Source organism: Somniosus microcephalus, chromosome 8 (assembly GCF_052327205.1).
Source record: "Somniosus microcephalus isolate GS21.2 chromosome 8, FLI_Smic_1.0, whole genome shotgun sequence".
NCBI lineage: Eukaryota > Metazoa > Chordata > Chondrichthyes > Squaliformes > Somniosidae > Somniosus > Somniosus microcephalus.
The window spans coordinates 15,767,222-15,792,641 of NC_140994.1; the positions used below are offsets into that span (position 1 = coordinate 15,767,222).

Below are 25,420 nucleotides of genomic sequence, written 5' to 3' on the forward strand. Positions count from 1 at the left end.
GTGTCGAGTGACTCGACGATTGACCAATCCTACGCTTCGGTGACCTGACCGGTCGACCAATCGGTGCGTGTGTGGGCGGGCCTTATCCTTCTGAACCGAGGTGAGTGGTCGCCATCTTGATTTTTCACAATTTTTTCCCCCACACTTTCTGTGTGTTAGGGAACTAAGGTAAATATTTTAATGATGTGTTAGGGAATTAAATAACAATTTAATAGGGGGGGGAGAGCCTCGGGAAATCGCGGGGGGGGAGAGCCTCGGGAAATCGCGGAGGGGGAGAGCCTCGGGAAATCGCGGGGGGGGGAGAGCCTCGGGAAATCGCGGGGGGGGGAGAGCCTCGGGAAATCGCGGGGGGGGGGGGAGAGCCTCGGGAAATCGCGGGGGGGACGCAACCGCACCGGACCTCAGGCGCTAGGCAGGGGGAGGGGCCTGAGAGAGGGACAGAGGGGAGCGGGGGAGTGGGGGAGGGGAGGGGAGGGGGTGGGCGAGGGGAGGGGGTGGGGGGGAGTAGGTGTGGGGGTGGGGGAGGGGAGGGAGGGAGGGAGACAGGGGAGGGGAGGGAAGGAGAGGAGGGGAGGGAGAGGAGGGGAGGGAGCGAGGGGAGGGGAGGGAGGGATAGGACAGGGAGAGGACATGACAGGGAGAGGGGGGACACACGGGGCAGGGAGACCAAGCGCCCCAAAATTGCCCTCGCAACGCGGGGCTCCCCAGCTAGTATATATATAGATAGATGATCATTTACAGCAGGCTCTTCGATGGGTTGCCTCACTCTTCATTCTGTATTCCATTTTCTAATGGTGTTTTACCTGTTATACTGTGCCCACTTGGTTGCATTCTCATGGAGCCCAGTTCCATGTATTCACCAAACACAGGTGGTCAACCTGACTGCTTAAACTGAGTGCAAGTGACTGCAGTGGGACAGGCTGACACAATGCGCCAGGATATCTTTTCTCTTTAGAATTTCTGGTAAGCATCTATCCCCGGAGGGACGGGTTGAAGTTTTACCTGACTGTCTCACATTAAGTTCTTCTCTGTCTAATTGCCAATAGACAAAGTTCAATCTCTCCCCACCTTCAGCACTACTTGAAATGATTTCACGGCCTAGATTTGAGTGACTGAACTACGCAAACAGTGGCAGATAGATCAACATTGAGTGCAGGTGAGTTGGCTCGACGAAGGGACGGGGGAGGGAAGAAATCAAAAGACAAATTGTTCTCTCTTGGCGATCTCTAATGGTCGGGCAACGTTCCAGAAAATTTGGAGATGTCCGCACCCATCTGTCTTTTCTCTCAGACGGAAAAAAATGGTGAGGTGGTGGAGTACAATTAAAAACTGGGAGCTGCACAAACAGAAGGTTTGTGAATACGTGGTGTCTGTTGACACATTGAGTATGTTAACCTGTGTTACTGTCACAACATAACGATCCTTTCTTCACCTTCACCCACTACCATTTGACTTCAGTTTTAAAAATCTTAAAACGCCACTTTTCTTGACTTCCACGCAGGACTATTGGCTTTCCCTCCTTTACAAACGGTTGGTGGGAACCAAAGTTCTCACAGTTCAAGTGGCAGGCCTGCAGCGGAAACCTAGGCCCGGGCGAGTCATACGGGACAAGCTGAGGATCTACGCCCACTGCACACACATCCGCAAGTAAGTCTCCTTTGTAGTGTCTTTGCTCATCATTAATATTTTTTTTAAAAATACGCCTCCAAACTCGATGCCTTTCAACTGCCAAGTAAGAATATTATCAAAGGATTAGAGGGCACGCCAAAGACCAGGACAAAAGGCTACTGCCCTGGGATGGAGTGCTGGATTACACTGAAGACTAAGTAAGTCTATGCCACTGCTGACATCTGGAGATCTCGGTTTTGCTTCACCCTCCTAGTTAAATAAGCACTGCCATCAAAGGGCATCCTAGCATTTTTTTTTATCTTGTCAAAGAGACAGAAGTCACTATTGTTCCAGCTTTGCTGAAGGTAATTTTCCTACAGATAAGTGTTCAAGAACTTTCATCAGTGACATGAATGAGCACATCAGATGATAAGTGATGCACATTAAAGCTAATGGCTGTTCCTTCTGATGATGTACCTGGTTTGTCTCGCCGCCATAGTTGAGATTGACCTCTTCCCTAAGTATTGTGTATCTGTATTAATTCATCCCGTTTGAAAGATTAGAAATTACGGGTCAAGAGAAAAGCAACGCTCCCTTTTCTCAGCTGCAATCTAATTAATCAAAAATTAATAATGTATAACAAGGCTTCTTCAGCCTCAAAAATCCCTCATTTTTTGCGGGGGGGACAGAGTGTTGTCTAGAGATTGCCTAGTTGGTTCTCTAAATTCAAGGCTGGTATACAACGCTTATAATTGAGACTAGGGTTGCTGGCATGTTGGCATAGGATTTAAACTTTCTACAGGGTTTCATTAAGAAACAGCTGGATAAAAGAAATGGATTGCCACCCCACAGGGCTGTTTTCATGAAGAGATTTCTCATGGGGGTAGTGCAGTGCTACAAGATGGTGATGTATTTACAAGCTGTGGTCTTGGACTGGTAGGGCGTGTGTTCATGCCCAGAGTTACAGCTCCCCCTTATAATGGAGATCCCAATCTGAGGGCTCGATTTTGCCAATGGGGAGCTTTTGGAGGCGGGACTCCCACTTGTCGGGTTTTAGTCCCGCCTCCAACAACTTCTGGCCAACCCACGCTATTTTCCCTTGATTGACCTTGTTAAGCCCGCCCAGCAGGCTTAGCAGGCCAATTAAGGGGAAGCCGGTTACAGAGAACGTCAGCGTATGATGTTTAGCTGAATTGTCATTGTTTGACAGCTCTGTGAAGCTGTAAAACACTGACATTCTCTGCAGTTTGATGAGTTCTTGTATTCCAGACTCATCAAACCTCATTCTTTCGCAGAAATTAACTGGTTGTTGCATTGGAGAATGCAACGGCCATCTGTCATCTCTGCTGCGGAGATGCGAGATTCTCCGCATACCCAACGATTGAAGCCTGCAGGAAGAAACAAAGGTAAGTAAACTTTTTCGAACACTTTCCACTTACCTCACACACTCACCTCTCCACACTTGCACCCATCACTTACCTTCACAGGGCACATTTGCACCCCACCGACCCCCGCAGACCCATGGCTCGCCTCGGTGACCCTGGCTGGGTTCGCAACCTTCGGGAAGCCCACACTTGTGTGGGCAAAATGGGGATAATCCTCTAATCTGCCTGTTAACTACCTGTTAATAGGCAGTTAAGTGGCTGTAATCCCCTTCCCGCCTCCAGGAGACGGGACCCGGCGCAGGTCTGCTACCCACCTCCTGGCAAGATGGCACAGGGGTGGGTTGGGCACCTGTCCCCAGATTCTGCCATTTTCCCAGGGCTGGCAAAATCGCGCCCTGAGTTATACCTTCAAAGCGAGTCACAGAACACAGGGAGAGAGGAAAGGAGAGAGGAGGAGAAAAGCATCAAAGGAAATGACCACAAGTTGCTCCCATCCTTTATGACCAGTTCAACAACAGCGTAGGAGGTGCTTGAGAATTAGTCACTTCCCTAGCTTTGCGAATAAGGAGCTGATAAATGGGTGCAGCCAGGTAGTGGAAGAGACTTTGTAGATAAAACTCAGTCCTTCAAAAATTGGGGACGTGATTTCTTTAAAGAAAAAATATCTGTTGCATAAGAACTATAGACGCTTGTTAGTAATGAATGTGTGATTTTAAAATTCTGGACCAGAGGCTGGAAGTTATTGAGATGTTTATTACAGATTGGGATTGCAAAACATCAACATTTGGTGACTAATCTCAAGCCATATTCTTCATATTAGTCACAAGTTTAAGAGTATCAATGAGAGATGGTCATTCACCTCTGCCATTGCCACATCCTGAATTGGCTGTCTCAGGCAGACACCATGGGGAGCTCCCAAGCATAGGATAAGAAGATCAGCATTCAGAGAGCACCTCATCATTGCCAGCATTGTCTCAAAGCATTTCACGTAAAAACAATTTACTGTACTTTGAAGTGCGGTGACTGTTGATATGTAGGCAAATGTGGCAGCCATTTTTATCACCAGCAAGACCGACTGAACAGCAATGAGATGAATGTCCAATTAATCTGTTTTTGATAGAATTAGCGAAGGGAGTATTGTTGGCTTGGACACCTGAAAGAACTCCCAAATATTCTTCAAGGGAAGGGTGGGGGGTACGGGGGCGGGGGGGAGGGTGGTGGGAGGTGGCTGTAAAACAATGGAGCAACCGGCCAGACTGCTTCCCCATAACTCATTCCAGAGCAGCATTGGGAGAGGCTATGGCGGCAATATATCTGGCTCCCTGCACTTTCAGCTATGGAGAGTGTATAATGTGTGAAAATTAGGGAGGCATTGGGGAGGGTGATTGACACGGTAAAAATAAGGGAATCGCACCTCAGCCAAAAAGATTGGAAACAGGCTGAACAATTATGTAAACACATATCAAAGAGAAAATAAAAAGAGGTTTGCTTGTGTTGCAATAGCACACAATACCTTATAGCATGAAAGCCCTGGCATCCATCACATGTTATGGATGGCCTGAGGCCTTTGGAAGTCTGGTAATGTTCAGTAGTAATTGTCTGTACCACTCAACACCTTGTTGGAAACGGCTACTGTTAAAAAAATAAATATGGGGCTATGCATCATCTCGGCATTAAAAGGACTAGGCAACGAGAGTTTAAAAAAAAATAAGTGTTCACATTTGTGATCACACGCTGGTTATTGGGTGTTTTTATGCTGTATGTGCACTGGAGTCAAGAACGTACAGACAGGGACAAAAAGAAAGGCCAGTCAGCTCATCTCACTACTCGAAAAGAATGAACTTGCCATTATATAGCGCCTTTCACATCCTCAGGATGTCCCAAAATGCTTCACAGCCATTGAAGTACTTTTGAATTGTGGACAAATGCAGCAGCCAATTTTCACATAGCAAGTTCCCATAAGCTGCGACATTATGCAGTTACATAGAATCTACAGCACAGGAACAGGCCATTTGGCCCAACAGGTATTTATGTTGGTATTTATACTCCACACGAGCCACTTCCCACCCTGCGTCCCTATCCCTCTATCCCTTGTCCCTCTGTATGCATCAAGCCTCCCCTTAAATGCATCAAATTTCTTACCTTCCAAGGATTACATGGCCTCCTTATTCCTCCTACCAAAATGGGCCACCTCATGTTGAATTTTATTTGCCATTTATCCACCCACTCAGCAAGCCTTTTTATGTCTTCCGGTAGTTTGTTGGCAGTCCTCCATATTATTAGCTATACCCCCTAATTTAGTGTCATCTGCAGATTGCGACACGACACCTCAAATTTTTTGAGTCCAGATCATTTATGTATATGGTAAACAATGGTGGTCCCAGCATGGGCTCCTGCGGGACACCATTTCCTACTATGTGCCAGTCTAAGAAATGTCCCTTAGCTCGTACCCTCAGTTTTGTGGCCATTCTGCTACCCGACCCTCACTAATTCCACATGCCCTGACCATTGTCTCTTACGTGGCACCTTATCGAAGGCCTTCTGAAAGTCAATGTACTGCATTGTCCTTGTCTACTCTTTCCGTTACTTCTTCAGAGGTTGGTTTCAGTACCCGGGCCATTTAACAAACCTATTCAAGGGTCTTCTTCAAGCAGAATAAATCCAAGAATCCGACTTAGCTTTAGCAAAGACGGTTTTCTGTTGCGGCGATAAATTTGTAACTAGTTTGCCAGCAAACACGCTGCTTTGGTGAGGACGGCAGTGGACTGCGCGGAATGTTTTCCAATCGCCGATCCAAAGGCACTTCAAACATTCATGCCAAAGCCAGCCGCAAAATTGAAAAAAACTCACACTCCTACAATCATTAAGTGCAAGGTGTTACTGTGTGAAATTTCATACAATCCCATCATGAGCTTGCATCCTTAGGCAACAGATTGACAATGTCTGAGAGAAGAGGTCATTAAATGAGAAACAGGAATAACTGGAGCAAGTGTTCCGCTTGGATCTGGAATTTTAGAGGCATAAAGGCTTTCTTTGTTTGGGAATTATGGAGATGATTTGGCTCTTCAATCCCATGCCATTTCTTAACTTTATAGTACAAAGGTTCAGTGCCCTCCAAGGTGTATCCAAGTAATCTGTGCTGTTAGGCACAAGTCAAAACGGAGAGTTAAGATCAAACATATGTTTATATGCGCATATAAAATGCTCAAGTGCCTCCTCCAGAACGTCTGACCAGCTCTGCCAAGACCTCAGTAAAACCCACTTCAAAACAAGGTTCTCATTTTAATCAAAAGTGCTACTCTCGCTGACTATCCCAAAGAGAGGCAGAAAGTAATCTATAATTCTGGTCTCAAACTGAAGACTCAACACTCAGTCACATCAATAACTGTGCAATTATGTTCCCTCGACCCCCCCAACCCCGTCGCATCCACCGTTCCACTAAAATCAGTTATAGTGTGCCCTCTCCCAGAAATAAACTAAATCATGTGCATGCACCTGGGTTACAGTAGCTTAGTGGCTCTGTTACTGGACTAGTGTCAGCTGTGGCTCAGTGGGCAGCGCTCTCACCTGTGAGTCATGAAGGTTGTGGGTTCAAGTCCCACTCCAAGAGACTTGAGCACAAAAATCTAGGCTGACACTCCCAGTGCAGAACTGAGGGAGCGCTGTACTGTCAGAGGTGGCGTCTTTCAGATGAGACATTAAACCGAGGCCCCGTCTCCTCTCTTAGGTGGGTGTAAAAAATCCCATGGCACTATTTCGAAAAAGAGCAGGAGAGTTCTCCCGGGTGTCCTGGCCAATATTTATCCCTTCAACTCAACATCACACAAAAAAAACAAATTATCTGGTCATTATCACATTGCTGTTTGTGGGATCTCGCTGTGCGCAAATTGGCTGCCCCGTTTCCCACATTACAGAAGTACTTCATTGGCTGTAAAGCACTTTGGGACATCTTCAGGTCGTGAAAGGTGCTAGATAAATGCAAGTCTTTCTTTTTAGTAACCCAGGCAACGTGAGTTAAAATCTCACGACCGCAGTTTGAGAATTTGAATATCTGGAGATAAAGAGTTGGTGGAAGTGACCATGAAGCTGTCAAGATTGTCGTAAAAACCCAGCGATTTCACTAATGTCCTTTAGAGAAAGGGATCCTGCCGTCCTGACCTGTTGTGGCCTATCTGTGACTCCATCCCGCACCAACGCGGTTGACTCTTAACTGCCTTCTGAAGTGGCCGATCGAGCCGCTCCGTTGTTTCAGCACCTTTTCAGGGCAACTAGGGACGGGCAATAAATACCAGCCTTGCCAGCGAGGTCCACATCCCCAGAATAAAGTCAACCTTCCAATTCTGATGACGGGTCATCGACCTGAAACGTTAACTTTCGTTTGTCTCTCTCCGCGGACGCTGGCGGACCTGCTGAGTGTTTCCAGCATTCTCTGTTGTTACTTCCAAATTCAATCATTTTAAAAACCGTGCGACGAGTCCAATTAGATTACCTCCATTTTCATGGGAGCAACACATGGACAGCTGTCAGTGAAATAGCGCCATGACAGATCAGAATGCAGGGAACGTGCATTAAAAAGCTCAAGGTCGCTCACTGCAGGTAGGACAGAATTTTCTTTTAAAAATGAGTCCATAATTACTCCAATAATGTTAACTTGTCAGCTGTGGCTCAGTGGGCAACTCCCAGTGCAGTGCTGAGGGAGTGCTGCGCTGTCGGAGGTGCCGTCTTTTGGATGAGACGTTAAACCGAGGCTCCGTCTGCTCTCTCGGGTGGACATAAAAGATCCCCTGGCACTATTTCGAAGAAGAGCAGGGCAGTTCTCCCCGGTGTCCTGGCCAACATTTATCCCTCAACCAACACAACAAAAACAGATTAACTGGTCATTATCACATTGCTGTTTGTGGGAGCTTGCTGTGCACAAATTGGCTGCCGCGTTTCCCACATTACAACAGTGACTCCACTTCAAAAAAAAGAGTACTTCATTGACTGTAAAGCGCTTTGAGACGTCGGGTGGTCATGAAAGGCGCTATATAAATGCAAGTCTTTCTTTCTTCAATAGCTTAATCAGTAAATTGTGCACAACAAATAACGCCTTATGTTAAACTGGGACACTCAGACCATAAAGGTCCCAGATTCAATTCCCAGTCTCTGCTAAATTGGCTAATCTCAGTCACGTCAGCAATTGGCCATTGCCTCTGGGCTGGGGAGAGGGGGAAAAAGTCAGATGGGGTTCTTGTTCCCGATCACCGTCCAATTACTCTTGCTATAAAGTGTGTATGTGTTGGCAGTGGATGAGAATAGGATCAAACTCAGTTGTGGTGCCCACCCCCCTTCCCATGGGTGAACACTTAGCATCTGGGCTCAAGGATGAAGGATGACTACTTGGGTGATTTCAATGAATTAATTCTCTCTCCAACCTGAACTGGGAGGGGAATCAGAGATAACAACTTTGGCGATGATGGGGAGGGGGGGGAGGGAAAATAAAGGATCAAATGAGCTCGTCGAGCCCAATTTTGGCCTATACTGGTTGAACAAGTGGAGGGCAAGAAGACAGTGAAAGTGGATACAAGTTTCAACAGGGCAAAGTGAAAAATGATAAGAGAATACATGGTACACAAGGGTGTATGATCCACACACATTAGCATAGAAACATAGAAGATAGGAGCAGGAGTAGGCCATTCGGCCCCTCAAGCCTGCTCCGCCATTCAATGCGATCATGGCTGATCATCCAAATTCAGTACCCGGTCCCTGCTTTCTCCCCATATCCCTTGATCCCTTTAGCCTTAAGAAATATATCCAACTCCTTCTTGAATATATTTAATGAATTGGCCTCAACGGCCTTCTGTGGTAGAGAATTCCACAGGTTCACCACTCTCTGGGTGAAGAAATTCCTCCTCATTTCTGTCCTAAATGGCCTACCCCTTATCCTTAGACTGTGACCCCTGGTTCTGGACTCCCCGACCATCGGGAACATCCTTCCTGCATCTAGTCTGTCTAGTCCTGTTAGAATTTTATAAGTTTCAATGAGATCCCCTCTCATTCTTCTAAACTCCAGCGAGTACAAGCCCAATCGTCCCAATGGCTCCTCATACGTCATAGCCTGCTTATTTCGAATCAGTTCACCAATTACTCCCCTCTGAACTGGAAGACTCCCCTACAAGGAGGGGAAGCAGGAGAGAAGGAATTCTGTACCGAGGGTCAGTTAAGGATCGCTCGGAGCTTGGCTGAAGAGGCCAGGAGCGAGTGAAATCACGTCCCAAAGATTCATTTCAGATAGATTTCCTTTCTCCTTCCTCTAACCCTGAGAGATAGCGGCCAGCTCCCACCCTTCTTGAGATCAGCTGGCTCACCAACGAGCAGCCATTTTATTTTAAAGACTGAAGCCAAAGAGTGATCACTCGGAGCACACGGCACACAGAGGGGGCACAAGCTATTGGGGTGCCCGGTGGAATGGGGCACAAGCCAGTAGTCAGTGGGAGCATGAGGCAGCGTGGAGAGACGTTCACTTCAGCCTAGACCTGCCATGAGCACCTAGGTACTAAAAGTAGTGACGCAGGTTAATAAGCCCACAAAAAAAGCAAACCAAGCACTAGGGTTTATTTCTAGAGGGATAGAATTGAAAAGTAGAGAACTTATGCTAAACCTGTATCGAACCTTGGTTAGACCACACTTGGAGTACTGTGTACAATTCTGGTCGCCATATTATAGAAGATATAGAGGCACTGGAGAGGGTGCAGAGAAGATTTACAAGGATGATACCAGAAATGCGAGGGTATACATATCAGGAAAGGATGAACAGGCTGGGACTCTTTTCTCTTGAAAAAAGGCGGCTGAGGGGTGACCTAATAGAGGTCTTTAAAATTATGAAAGGTTTTGATAGAGTGGATACAGAGAGGATGTTTCCACTTGTGGGGAAGAGCATAACTAGAGGCCATCAATATAAGATAGTCAGCAAGAAAACCAATAGGGAATTCAGAAGAAACTTCTTTACCCAGAGAGTGGTGAGAATGTGGAACTCGCTACCACAGGGAGTGGTTGAAGCGAATAGTATAGATGCATTTAAGGGGAGGCTGGACAAGCATATGAGGGAGAAGGGAATAGAGGGTTATGCTAATAGATGAGGAAAGACGGGAGGAGGCTCGAGTGGAGCATAAACGCCGGAATGGACTGGTTGGGCCGAATGGCCTGTTTCTGTGCTGTATATCCTATGTAATCCTATGTAAGTTACAGCCCCACACACTCGTGGGGAGATCTGTAGAGGCCAAATGCCCCTTGGAGAAAATCTCACCATAAGGATTTCAATGAAAGAAATCTCATTGTTAATAAAGAATTTTAAAGAACTTAAATTTAAACAAAAAAGCAAAAACACTGCGGAGGCTGGAAATCGGAAACTGAAAATGCTGGAAACGCTCAGCCGGACAGGCAGCAACTGCGGAGAGAGAGAAACCGAGTCAGCGTTTCAGCTTGATGACCTTTGCCTTTTTTTTAAATAATTGTTTGTTCAGTTTTGATTTTTTTTAAAGAGTGTTTTTGTTCATAAATATTCCAAATCTGCTACAGAAACACGAGTGAATGACTTGATGCTACTGTACGTTGGACTGGCGACATCCGGCGCCACCCAGTGTTCAGACCTGGTTCCACAGCCATAATGCTCCACACTGCTGAGTCGCCAGTTGCAGTTAAACTGCTCCGAAGTAGCAGAGAAACCCCCGGGGGCACAATGCGGCTTTAACATCTTCTGGGCACAAGGACAAAGCCGAGAAGTCCCCCATAAATAGTATGACATGGGTTATGGGCCTCCCTTTCCGCTCCCACTCCAAATCTCAGAACTCCCCTGGTGTCTCTTCCAACTCTTCGTGCGACGGTAACACCTCTGAAGAGAAAAACTCTGGATTGAAACAGTGGCAAAGGAACGGGGGTCTCCTAGGGCTGAATAAGGTATAAAATGGAAGAGGAAAGGTTAACCCTGAACACTATTTCAAGATAGACCATGACTGCAGGACAAAAGCACACAGGTACTAAGGCAAGTGGGCAACTGATGTTGGGAGGCACAAGGAGACATGATTACCTGTAATGGGTTTTCCAAGTAGGGGAGTGGAGGCAATATCTCTGAAGTCATTGAGGAGGCAGTTTCGTGCTGTGATGGGGTTCTACGGAAGGATGGGATAGATGGGCCAAATGGCTACCCTCAGCTGTGATCTCCACCAATGAGATATTTTTGTTCTGTGGTAAACAAAAATATCTTAATTGCAACTCGAGCCATATAAGAGGAAGCATTTTGCAATGACTAATTCTACTGTCTCGCTCCTTTCCAGTCACAATTACCTGCGAGGATCCATTACCATTTACATCATCAATCTCCATAGATCAAGAAAGAAAATAAAACTGGCTGGAACGCTGAGGGACAAGACAGTTCACCAGTACCTGTTCCAACCTTACGGAGTTCAGGGGTTGCAAGCAAAGTAGGTACAAGCACATTATCAACAACTGAATACAGGCCGGGCTCTGAGCCATATTGATTAGTGAATTAAGTCTTTCTTACAAGTCCTGGTTGCTATCTTGTCCAACAAACAACTTGCATTTGTATAATGCCTTTAATGTAGAAAACATTGCAAGGTGCTTCACAGAGAGGAAAGAAAAAAGTAGGTAAAAAGAATTAAAGAACAAACGAGCCATGGTGCGATGTTAGGCGAGGTGACCGAACGCGTCGATGAATAGATGGGTTTTGAGAATGTCATTGGGAGAAGTGGAGGGGTTTAGGAAGGAAATTCCACAGAGTAGGGACAAGACGGCTGGAGGCTCTTTCACCAATGGTAGACAAAGGGAGGGGCGGGGGTTACACAAAAGGCCAGACCAGAATCGGAGGACTGAAAGGTGTGGGAAAGGACTTAAGGCTGGAGGAGGTTGCAAAGATGGGGAAGAGGGCGAGGCCACAGAGGGCGAGGCCACAGAGGGCTTTGAGAATTTTAAATTCAATGCGTTGCGGCAACAGGCAGCTAGTGTAGATCAGTGAGGACAAGGGTAATGAGTTAGCACGAGTTAATAGTGGCCCAGGGATGGGCAGCAGTCGGCCATAATAAATATAAAGTCTAGCTAAACACAACGGGGGTCATTTTGACTTTGTGTGATAGTGTGAAACAGGTGATAGCGAATCAACCTGACATCAATGTAAAAAAGAATCGGGAGAGATGTCAAACGGGCTGCCGATTCGCTCGTACCCGTCAACATTACACTCAATCAGACTTAGGCATGGGGCGGGGAATGAAGGGTTAGTCCCACTTCCCCCCCCCCCCCCCCCCCCGCCCAAAAAAACATATTTTGACATAAGACATAAGAACATAAGAACTGGAGCAGGAGTAGGCCATTCGGCCCCTCGAGCCTGCTCCGCCATTCAATAAGATCATGGCTGATCATCGACCTCAACTCCACTTTCCCGCTCGATCTCCATATCACCTGATTCCCCTAGAGTCCAAAAATCTATCGATCTCAGCCTTGAATATACTTAACGACTGGGCATCCTCAGCCCTCTGGGCAGAGAATTCCAAAGATTCACAACCCTCCGAGTGAAGAAATTCCTCCTCATCTCAGTCTTAAATGGCTGACCTCTTATCCTGAGAATATATCCCCTAGTTCTGGACACTCCAGCCAGGGGAAACAACCTCTCAGCATCTACCCGGTCAATCCCCTTCAGAATCTTGTATGTTTCAATGTGATCACCTCTCATAGGTTATGTTCTTCTTTTCCCCCCTCCCTCTCCAAGTCCCGTAACTCAACCTGATGTCTCCTCAATTTTTTGTACGATGGCTCCACCTTCTGAAGCCAACCACCAATATATTTTTTTTTAAAACACTGACACAGTATAAATTCAATGGGGGAAAAATTGGGTGAGTAGCGCCACCTGTTAGCGCCTAAAGAGGCAGTCAGTGGCTGCAGCGCCACTGGCTGCGCCTCCCGCGATATTCAGCAGGGGCGCTAATGGTGGTGTTAGCCATTTGCGCTGCGCCGCCACCGATGATGTCATCGGTGTGCGCAGCGCCCCATTCGCGATATTTGGTAGCGAACGCCGCAGTTGCGCCGTTCGCTACCCGCGCCCGGTTCACGGGGCCTTACTGTGCCGGCAGCGGCGCAAGTTAAGGTGGAGGTGCGGGGCGGCCGCCTTTTTCGGCAGCCGCCTGCCAGCACCTCCGTCCCTGGCCTTCTAACCCCCCGCACCCCCCCCCCCCCCCCCCGCGGCATTGCCGGCTGTTTCCCGAGAGCCCGGCACTTCTCCTTGGTGCCGGGCTCGTTTGCCGGCACTCGCGAGCGGGGATCGCGCTGTTGCAGGCACCTCCCCCTTAACAGTGGGAGGAAGGCCTGCAGTACCGCAGCCTGCCGTGCCGCAGCGTGTGGTGCTGCGGCACGTTGCGCTGCGATATTCAGTTTCAGCGCCCTAAGAGGGACGCGGAGCGCCTCGAGCCTCGCCCCGTGTCCCTCGAGGGGCAATGAAACTGAATATCTGACGATCGCTGAAGCCTCGAACGCTGCGCTAAATCCTGCGCTCAGGCGACTTTTGCGCCACTTTGGCGCTCCAACCCAATTTCTAGGCCAATAGATTTTTAAAAATGCAAAAAACATGATCTGCTGATAATTTAAAGTTATTGTTTATGCAGAATTATCCAGTAATTCATATTAAGCAACAGAAAGAACAAAGGACAGAAAGAATGTAGTGCTAAACTAATTCAAATTAAGCGAATTTGATCTTTAAAAATTTGTTCTTGAGGTGTGTGGGCGACACTGGCAAGGCCAAGATTGATTGCCCATCCCTAGTTACCCTGAGAAGGTGGTGGTGGGCCGTCTTCTTGAACTGCCACTGCAAGCCTTGTGCTGATGGCGCTCCCACGACAGTGTTAGCTTGGGAATTCGGTGATACTCACCCCGCGACAGTGAAGGAAACGGCGAGATTTATCCAAGTCAGGATGGCGTGTGACTTGGCAACTTGCAGGTGATGGCGGTCCCATGATGTTGCTGCTCCTGTCCTTCTCGCTGGCAGGAGCCTCGGGCTGGGAGGTGCTGGCAACGTGAGCTTGGTGAGTTGCTGCAGTGCGTCCTGTAAATCGTACATATACATATACGAACTCCAAACCATCGTCAACACCTTCACCGAAGCGTACGAGAGCATGGGCCTTACACTAAACATCCGTAAGACAAAGGTCCTCTACCAGCCTGCCCCCGCCACATAGTACTGCCCCCCGATTATCAAAATCCACGACAAGGCCTTGGACAACGTGGACCACTTTCCATACCTCGGGAGCCTACCGTCAACAAGGGCAGATGTCGATGACGAAGTCCAACACCGTCTTCAGTGTGCCAGTGCAGGCTTCGGTCGCCTGAGGAAGAGAGTGTTTGAAGACCAGGACCTCAAACCCGGCACTAAGCTCATGGTCTACAGAGCAGCAGTGATACCCGTCCTGCTGTATGCCTCAGAGACATGGACCATGTACAGCAGGCACCTCAAAGCACTGGAGAGGTACCACCAACGCTGCCTCCGCAAGATCCTGCAAATCCATTGGCAGGATAGGCGCACCAACGTCAGTGTTCTTGCTCAGGCCAACATCCCCAGCATCGAAGCTTTGACCACGCTCAATCAGGGTCATATTGTCCGCATGCCCGATACACGACTCCCAAAACAAGCGGTCTACTCGGAGCTCCGGCACGGCAAGAGAGCCCCAGGTGGGCAGAGGAATCGTTTCAAGGACACCCTCAAAGCCTCCTTGAAAAAGTGCAACATCCCCATCGACACCTGGGAATCCCTGGCCCAAGACCGCACAAAGTGGAGGAGAAGCATCCGGGAAGGCGCCGAACACCTCGAGTCTCTTCGCCGGGAGCAAGCGGAAGCCAAGCGCAGGCAGCACAAGGAGCGCACGTCAACTCAAGCACCCCACCCACCCGCCCCTTCAACCACCGTCTGCCCCCCCTGTGACAGAGACTGTAGGTCCCGCGTTGGACTCATCAGTCACCTGCAAACTCATTTTTAATGCGGAAGCAAGTCATCCTCGGCTCCAAGGGACTGCCTAAGAAGAAGAAGACATATACAGGAGTCCACAGTGCGCTGGTGGTGGAGGAGGTGGATGTGAGCTCGATGGAAGGGGCCCTGATTAAGCAGACTGCTTTGTCCTGAATGATCAAGGTGAAACCCCTTGATGCGTGTAACATCAAAGCAATCTACAGTCCCCTCAGCATCCAAGTGTCCGAACCGGGATCCAGTACTCCAAGTGTGGTCTGACCAGCGCATTTTACAGCCTTAGCATAACCTCTGTGGACTTGTACACTACCGTTTTGCCTATATACCCCAGTATTATATTAGCTTTGCTGATTGCTTCACCACATTGTCTGTACATTGAAGGTACACAGTGTCTCATTATTACTGTCTGGTCCTTCGCGCCTCTGAGTCAGGAGGTTGTGGCTGCAAGCCCCACTCCAGAGACTTGGGCATAAAATATAGGCTAACACTTCAGCCCGAGGCTCCTGCCAGTGAGAAGGACAGGAGCAGCAACATCACGGGACCGCCGTCACCTGCAAGTCCCCAAGTCACACGCCACCCTGACTTGGATAAATCTTGCCGTTTCCTTCACTGTCGCGGGGTCAGTATCACCGAATTCCCAAGCTAACACCATTGGTGCAGTTATCTTGTGTTCACATGTGCCAGTTCTCAATTCGTAACGTCTCAGGCAAGCTTCCCGACTGCAGTGTTCTGTTGCCCTGACTGAGGGCGTCAGGAGCTGGAACAGGTGATTGGAGATCTTCCAGGGTGACTAGCAAGATATAGGACATGGGGGGGGCGTGAGTCTTAAGTTTGGAAGCATGTCAGTTCTGAGGTTCACCTGGTGCTGATTGAAAGACTTAGTCGGTTTCAGTAATCAGCGCCTGCACATCATGAGATACACAAAAAAACATTTTTCAAAATTAAAACACAGATCTTTGGTGTGCAGAATGCGCGAAATGTAACGTGGACAGCCCACTCAATCCAGTGGAACAGGAAGCAGCTGCCTTGGCTTTTCTACAGCTCTTCGCCATGAGGTCCTCCTGTAGGCCAAGCCAGTAACTAAAACATCAAGGCATTATGAATCTGTAGGGCTGGATTTTCATTGAGGAGGTGGGTTGGAGGTGGGACTACAACTTTCGGGGTTGTAGTCCCGCCTCCTTCGAGTTCTAGCCAACCCACGCGATTTTGACTTGATTGACCTTGTTGAGCCCGCCCAGCGGGCTCAGCAGGCCAATTAAGGGCCACCCGGCAACAGGCAACGTCACAGATTGATATTTCATCTGTCAAGACCTTTTGACAGATGAAATATCAACGTTTGACAGCTGTTTGAAGCTGTCAGACACTGACAATCTGTACTCCAAGTTAATTCCTTCCTCTCAGGATGATTTAGAGATCTCCCCGGAACAGAAAGCTGAATGCTGGAACTTTTGACAGCTCGCGGCCATTCTGCTTTCTGTGCCGGTGAGATGAGGGACTCCCGAGACCTGAAGGAAGGAAGGCTGTAAAGATAAGTACATGTAAGTAAAACTTCTTTAAACACTTTACACACACCAAACACACTTACCTTTGCACTCATGCACCCATCACTCACCTGAACACCGGACATCTCGAACCCTCCAAGCCCTTCAGCCCGACGGCCCGCCTCGCTAACTTGGCGTGGTTTGGAGCCGTCGGGAATCCCACACTTCAGGAATAAAAATAGGGATTAGGCTAAAAACTGCCGGTTAACTACCTGTTAACAGGCAGTTAATTGGCACTAATCCCCTTCCCGCCTCGGGGAGGCGGGTCCCAGTGCGGGGCGGGTACCCGCCTCCTTTGAAACTGGCATGGAGGCGGGTTGGGGGCGGGATGGGTTCGTGCCTCCCCCCCCGATTTCGGGATTTTAAACCCCCCACACGCCTCCAATCCCGCCTCCACGGCCCAATGAAAATCCAGCCCGGAGTGTTCGTGGAAAAGGCTGTCAAGATATAATTTCGGATGGTTGACTGTTTCCAGGAAAATAGAGACGTGGCCTCTGATTCTCGAAGGGAGGAAGGGCGGGATTGGGGGCGGGGGCGGTTGGAAAGTAATAAGTTTAATTGTTTCCTCTTGGCCAAGCCCAGGCAAAAACAATTCTTCACTTTCCTGCCACGAGACGTCGACAACAACAAACATAGAACAGAAACGGAGAATCACACATGCAGGCCAAGCTAGAAGTTGTGGTAAAACCTTGTTTACTTTACTGAGGTGCCGCTATTGCAGACAACGCTTTGACAATATTTTGCCCAAATTTGGAAAGAAAATATTGTTTTGCAGTGAAAGGGATGCACAAGGGCACCGTTTGAGATCTTTCTCCCTGCATCTCTCCTACACAAATCATTTAAGAGTCGGACTATGTTTCCCCCTACCTCACAAATATTCAAACAATTAATAATTTAGCAAGATTATATTTCACAAATGCAAGGACTGCCAAATTATAAGACAACTCATTTTGGTGCAATTTTTGGAATTTAATTTCCATAAGCAGCCTTAGAAAGAAAAGAAAGACTTGCCTTTATATAGCGCCTTTCACGACCACCGGACGTCCCAAAGTGCTTCACAGCCAATGAAGTACTTTTGAAGTGCAGTCGCTGTTGTAATGTAGGAAACACAGCAGCCAATCTGCGCACAGCAAGCTCCCACAAACAACAGTGAGGTAAATGACCAGATAATCTGTTTTCAGTGGTGTTGGTTGAAGGATAAATATTGGCCAGGACACCATGGAGAACCCCCACCCCGTTCTTCTTTGAACAGTGGCGTGGGATCTCTTACCTGAGAAGGTAGACGGGGGGGCGGGAGGCCTCGGTTGAACATCTCCTCCAAAAAACGGCACCTCCGACTGTACAGCACTCCCTCAGCACTGCACTGAAGAGTTAGCCTATATTTTATGCTCAAGTCTATGGAGTGGGGCTTGCAGCCACAACCTTCTGACTCAGAGGCGTGAAGGACCAGACAGTAATAATGAGACACTGTGTACCTTCACTGAACAGACAATGTGGTGAAGCAATCAGCAAAGCTAATATAATGCTGGGATATATAGGCAAAACGGTAGTGTACAAGTCCGCAGAGGTTATACTAGGGCTGTAAAATGCGCTGGTCAGACCACACTTGGAGTACTGGGTCCTGGTTCGGACACTGTGCCACGAAAGAGATATACTTGCCTCGGAACAGGTACGAAGAAGAGGAGGGCAACTGCACACAATTTAGGGAGAAAGAATCGAAGGAAAGATTTTGAGAGAAAAGGACTGCATCAAATGGGTTTTGTTACAGTGACGTGCCAGACTGTGAAGCAGCTGGAATAAGCAGGCCGGATGAGCTTGGTAGCTGTGGGTAGTGAATTGGAGCCTCGGGGGCCTTTGTGCAGCTCACTGCCAAACTCCCAACAGGCCAAGGCGGCTCAAAACTTGACAGATTGATTAAAAGTATGTTTTCCACGCTTACCAGATTATTCCCTACCACAAATCCGAAAGCCTTTGAAGAAGCATGCCTGAGTTTCAGAGCGCACCACGAGTGCAGCCTTCGCATTCGAGAGGCACAGTTTCATGTAAATTGTTAACTGTGAGAAATTTTCTCCATTTGACTTTCCCGCCACACATCTTCCTTGATCGGCCGAATGGGCTGGCGACCAAATTTCCTGGCCTGTGTCCAGGCCGCCCTCTACAGGCTCATGAGGAGGAGCCCAGCAGTAGGCCAAAATGACTGGAATTCCGTCATACCCCAGTCTGTGGAGACACAGGTTGGTCCAGACTCTCAGCTAGTATCTATGAACCTTACCGAGAGAGAGAGAGGGAAGGAGAGAAGATAGAGAGAGAGACAGTGAGAGACCATAGGACGGACAGAGTGGGAGAAACACATATATAGGATGAGAGGCAGCATGTGTGCAAGAGAGGGGCAGACATGCAGAAATAGAATAAGAGTGCGCATTAGAGAGAGACACACAGAAAGAGAGAGACAGAGAAAAAGAGCGAGAGCTGTGTATAAAATGTTGGAGAACTTCACACTTTAGATAGCCAAAAGTATTTTAAAAAGGCAGTTTCTTCATTCAGCAGCTAATATGGGTTCATTACTGTGGGGGGAGAGATGTTTGCACATTGTCCAGCACTCAGAATGTAGAAGCACCTAGCAATGCGCAAAATCCTCTTGCCAACAGCCATCAAACTCTAATTGACCTTAGGCTTGTGCTTATCTACAGCGAATACATCATGTGGCCTCAAAGGCCATCTTAAACACAGCTCAGTTTATAATCACGTTGCGTTACCCGGGGTAAACCTTCAGTCCTGATGAAAGAGCATGTCGTCCGAATTGAGCAAGGCCACGGGAGATCTGCTATTTGTATATAAAAAAAATTAAAAACAGGAATGTTCGTGATTCAAACAAGCAAACAGATATTCTTATTTTATCGCATTTGCCACTGAACAGACCGCACTCTGTGTGTTGAACTGTCTAACTGGAGTGAAGTAGTCCTATCCTCCTGTGACACCAGAGTGCACTGGTAATTGTTTCACTGTCCCGCTGATTTCAAATAAAACCGCACATCCTGTAACCCAACGGGGAAAAATTCTGTAAACTATATTGGAATCAAATTTCTGTGGGGGGGTTCTCACGATTGTTCGCCTTTTTTTGCCGCTTCTCCCGGGTTTCTGCGGATCTTCTGCGATGGATGATCAGGTGAATCCACGTTGGAAATTCAAGCCCACATTGTCTACAGTAACATTTTTGTGCCACACAGGCGCAGTTTGGAAAGCCAGACTTTAGCGTTTTCAGTGTCTCATTGCCAGTCATCCACTTCGACAGGACAGCAGTCATTTCCCAGACCCTTCAAGCGTCTCCTTCGAGTGCTCGCCCTTACTTCGGGGAGGTGGTGGGGGAGCTAAATTTTCCCCGCACTGATTATGAGTGGGGGGAAAATCGCTCCCCAGTTGGCCTCTTGAGTACCTTCTCTCTTGAACGCTCTCCGTTTATCCACTTTTCCCAGTCTCTGAACTTCTCTAACTGTTGATCTCTTGCTATCTTTTCATCTCTTTGTCCATTCACGTCTTCCTCCAAAGTTCTCTGGCCTGATTCCTGCACCTCTGGCATCAAACTGTATCTCCTGCTTATTTTTAACTTGTCTTACAACTGATTTGCTCAATGGTTTACATTTTTCTCTCTTCCCGCTCTGATCTTTTTGCGCTCCGACGCTCACCTGTGCTGTTCCTATTCTTACTGCTGAAAGCATTGACTGTACTGTGACTTGAGTTGGAACTTCCACATCCACATCTTAAGCACTCTTGGAGCACAGGGTCCCAGTTTAACTGGTTTACTGAAATGTGAGGGAGTAATCAGTGGGAATATAGGAACACAGGAACAGGAGTAGGCCATTCAGCCCCTCGAGCCTGTTCTGCCATTCTAGATTCTTCTCAGTGGAAAGACAATTGGGGACGGTAGCATATTGGTAATGTCACTGGGCTAGTAATCTAGAGGCCTGGACTAATGATCCAGAGACATGAGTTCAAATCCCACCACGGCAGCTGGGGAATTAAAAAATTCAGTTAATTAAATAAATCTGGAATAAAAAGCTAATATCAGTAATGGATTGTCGTAAAAACCATCTGGTTCACTAATGTCCCTCACTCCCCCCGTAATATCGCCAACCTGGGGAAGCTGCAACACAGGACTACATGCATGCTAAAAAGCAGAAGCAGCATGCTATAGACAGGGCTAAGCGATCCCACAATCAACGGATCAGATCAAAGCTCTGCAGTCCTGCCACATTCAGTCATGAATGGTGGTGGACCATTAAACAACGAACGAGAGGAGGAGGCTCCATGAATATCCCCATCCTCAATGATGGTGGAGCCCAGCACGTGAGTGCAAAAGACAAGGCTGAAGCGTTTGTAACCATCTTCAGCCAGAAGTGCCGAGTGGATGATCCATATCGGCCTCCTCCTGAGGTCCCCACCATCACAGAAGCCAGTCTTCAGCCAATTCGATTCATTCCACGTGATATCAAGAAATGGCTGAGCGCACTGGATACAGCAAAGGCTGTGGGCCCCGACAACATCCTGGCTATCGTGCTGAAGACGTGTGCTCCAGAACTAGCCGCGCGTCTAGCCAAGCTGTTCCAGTACAGCTACAACACTGGCATCTATCCAACAATGTGGAAAACTGCCCAGGTATGTCCTGTCCACAAAAATGGGACAAATCCAATCCAGCCAATTACCGCCCCATCAGTCTACTCTCAATCATCAGCAAAGTGATGGAAGGTGTCATCGACAGCGCTATCAAGCGGCACCTGCTCACTGATGCCCAGTTTGAGTTCCGCCAAGACTACTCGGCTCCCGACCACATTACAGCCTTGGTCCAAACATGGACAAAGGAGCTGAATTCCAGAGGTGAGGTGAGAGTGACTGCCCTTGACATCAAGGCAACATTTGACCGAGTGTGGCATCAAGGAGCCCTAGTAAAACTGAAGTCAATGGGAATCGGGGGGAAAACTCTCCACTGGCTGGAGTCATACCTAGCACAAAGGAAGGTGGTTGGAGGTCAATCATCACAGCCCCAGGACATCGCTGCAGGAGTTCCTCAGGGCAGTGTCCTAGGCCCAACCATCTTCAGCTGCTTCATCAATGACCTTCCCTCCATCATAAGGTCAGAATGGGGATGTTCGGTGATGACTGTTCAGCACCATTCACAACTCCTCAGATAATGAAGCAGTCCATGCCCGCATGCAACAAGACCTGGACGACGCTCTATAAGATGCACTGCAGCAACTCGGCAAGGCTTCTTCAGCCTCACCTCCCAAACCCGCGACCTCTTCCACCTAGAAGGACAAGGGCAGCAGGCGCATAGGAACACCACCACCTCCAAGTTCCCCTCCAGGTCACACACCATCCTGACTTAGAAGTATATCGCTGATCCTTCATCGTCGCTGGGTCAAAATCCTGGAACTCCCTCCCTAACAGCACTGTGGGAGGACCTTCACCACACGGACTGCAGCGGTTCAAGGCGGCGGCTCACCACCACCTTCTCAAGGGCAATTAGGGATGGGCAATAAATGCTGGCCTTGCCAACGACGTCCACATCCCAGGAACAAATTTAAAAAAAAATTAAGATATTAACCATCACTAACAGACAAATAAATGAGCTTTACAGCCGTCTGCTGCCACCTGATGGTCTGTTTGCCATTGACACCTGACCAGAACAGAAATTCCGGCCGGAATTTTACCGCCGCTCAGATTGCAGGTTTGGAGGCGGGTCCGCTGTCAAGATCACAAAGATTGACAGCAGGTCGGTATCCCGCTGTAAACCCGCCTCCTTGTCAGTTTCCCAAGTGTCGGGTTTGTCATCCCTGAACAGACCCGACACCAAGCGACGGGTCAGCCAATTTAGATACTTAAAATCTTGCTAAAAGGTCATTAGGCACCGTTTTCCCATGTACTTACCATTTTAGCAAGTTTTTAACGAGTTTCTTGCAGCGCCGGGATCACATCAGGTGCAAGTGGTCTATGAAAGCTCCCATTTCATAGGTCTTCACTTTCCAAGGTTAGAAGCTGTTGCTTACTGCATTTGGATGACAGATTGAGCTTTATGCAGCTAGCAAGTGTTTGGAGCAAACTCTCTATCCAGTGTCACCTCATTGGAACAACCTCTCTGACCATTGATAGAGCGCTCCTGTCATCTTAACCTCACCTGCCATCTATTCCATCAGCGTCGGTGTCCTTGAAAAAATCTCACCTTGGTCCTCAGAATCCCACCACGATCAGCCCCAACACTAGCATCACCGGGCACACCAGCAGCACCAACATCCACACCAACCTGCTCTGCAATCAACTGATGCTGCACTGCACAGGGCATCATCACCCAACCACATTGCTGCCCGGGACGCCAGCGATGGCCTCACCATGGCCAGATTTACTTCACTTAACACTGTACACTCTGGCTGCCACATGATGCATCATACATAAGAACATACATAAGAAATAGGAGCAAGAGTAGGCCATTCGGCCCTTCGAGCCTGCTCCGCCATTCAGTGAGATCATGGCTGATCTTCTGCCTCAATTCCATTCACCGGCCTTATCGCCATATCCCTTGATGCCCTTACTAGTCATAGAAGATAGGAGCAGGAATAGGCCATTCGGCCCCTCGAGCCTGTTCCGCCATTTAATGAGATCATTGCTAATCATCCAAATTCAGTACCCTGTCCCTGCTTTCTCCCCATATCCCTTGATCCCTTTAGCCTTAAGAAATATATCTAACTCCTTCTTGAATATATTTAATGAATTGGCCTCAACTGCCTTCTGTGGTAGAGAATTCCACAGGTTCACCACTCTCTGGGTGAAGAAATTCCTCCTCATCTCAGTCCTAAATGGCTTACCCCTTATCCTCAGACTGTGACCCCTGGTTCTGGACTCCCCCGTGGTGGTTGGCACCGCCCCACACCTGCACCATACAGCATCCCTACAATGTCCAAGCCATTCCTTTCACACTCATCACCATTGTCGGGGGGTGGGCGGGTAACATTATATCTCACCATTCACTGCAACTCACTAAGACACTTCCAAAGGTGCACACAAATCTGTACAAGAAGGTAAAGTGTTGAAAATAAAGATTTGACAACACATTAACAGAAACTTTACACGAACATTGGCTAAAGCACATGAGTGCCTACCCTTGTGTGTTAGTTTGAATGATTGGACAAGGATGAGGGTGAGGGTGAGTGTGAGGGGTGGCTAGTGAGATGGGGATGTGATAATGTAGATAGAGAGGGATGGGTGGAGGTGCAAGGTAAGTTGGTGTGAGTAAGGATTTGCAGGAGTAGGGTAGGGCAGGCAGAGTGATGGGGATGTGATGTGTGGCACAGCAGGGTGAGTTTGAGTGTGGCTTTGCAGTAACATTTCGTGATCTACTGAGATTGAAAGGTTGGCGCTACTGCACCCAGGTCCTCCTGACGACATCACTGCTTGTGCCCTCCTGTGCAATGTGCAACCAGGCTGTCTTGGTCTCCTGGGGAGGTCTCTTCCGCCCATAAGCATACGGAGGGAGTCATGGGAGAGCCTGGGTGCAGCCATGCACCTCTGTGCAGTGATTGTCAGTGTTTGCAGCATCTCAATGCTGTAGAACACTGACAGAACAAACGTCAAAATGAATGTGGCCATGGTCCCTTGAAGGAAACCGGCTGATGACGCATCATCAGATGATGTCATCAGACCCGCTTCCTTTTGATTGGCCGGGAACCTCGCAGGGCGGGATTAACAAGCCCAATCAACGGAAAATCACTTGGAGGAGGCGGGATGAAGACGGGAGCGGGGTTTGAAACCGCCGTCTGCTCCGGCCGCACTGGACTCGCCACGGCTGGCGAAATCGCGGCCTCCATCTTGTCCAGTCCTCACATTCTTATCAATGCTTTTAAACAGTAAGTAACCTGAAGGGTTCAACCATTAGCTGTAATGATTTAGACTTCATCTGTATTTCCCAGTTGGCAAACATTGACATTTCAACAGCAAAAAGGGGCAGCCAACAATGAAATTTAATCTAGTTAGTTTTGGATCCCTGAAGGTCAGTCACCTATCATTGAAACTGTGGATGTCTCTGGACAGTTTAGCGCATTGGATAAAAGAAACCCCTTTTAAAAGACACAGCTAATCTGAAGCCGATCTTGAACATTCACATTACCCTGTCTATCCACAGTCATACACAAAAGATGTAATGCAGAACTTTCCTCTTTTTGTCACCTTATGAAGTTCGGATTCCATTACACTAACAACGTTAACACCACGGACCAGATTCTAACATTCATCCATATTAGCCAATGACCCCATGGACCAATCAAACCATTAGTAAATAAATTCACCCATTCACAACTGTCTGATAGTTCCCTCTTTCCCAGCTCCTGCACCTCCCCAGCTGACTGCTGTGCTCCCAGGCATGGCCTTGGCCTCTGCTTCCTGCGCTAGCAAACTGATTTTGAGTGTTCAGCTCTGCTTCCCTTTCTCTGTCTCTCCAGCCCAGCCCAAGTGGCCCAGATCCAGGTCTGTTCCTTCCCTTCCGCCAAGACCCACCCATCTACTCCTCCCTTCCACTTGCGGCCCACCACAAGTACTCCAACCGCGGCTCCGCTTGGCCCCCCTCCACCTGCTTGACCCAGTGCTTAGGGCCAACAGCCCCCTGCCCGTCCTGGCCCTGACCGCAGCAGCCAATAACAACTGGCATTTATACAGTGCCTTTAATGTAGTAAAACATCCCAAGGATGTGCACGTTGTTGAAGGGCACCAGTATTTTAACACAGCGTGTAACAAAGCACCGAGCCTCAGGTTTGAACGCACGATTGTCCCTCTTCAGTGTGTCATTATGGAGATGATTTCTCTCTTGCAGATGGGAGGTGGGGAGGCAGAGCAAATCAGAAGGTATC

General features: G+C 48.3%; 1 protein-coding gene across 1 annotated transcript in view; it reads left to right on the top strand.

Annotated features, from left to right (window-relative positions):
* hpse2 (heparanase 2) overlaps positions 1-25,420 on the top strand; it is a 385,546-nt gene that overhangs the window by 331,702 nt on the left and 28,424 nt on the right. Inside the window, exons 10-11 of the mRNA XM_085994280.1 lie at positions 1,502-1,647; positions 11,306-11,452. Of these exons, the coding sequence (XP_085850406.1) occupies positions 1,502-1,647; positions 11,306-11,452 (293 nt within the window). The remainder of the gene's footprint in view (positions 1-1,501; positions 1,648-11,305; positions 11,453-25,420) is intronic.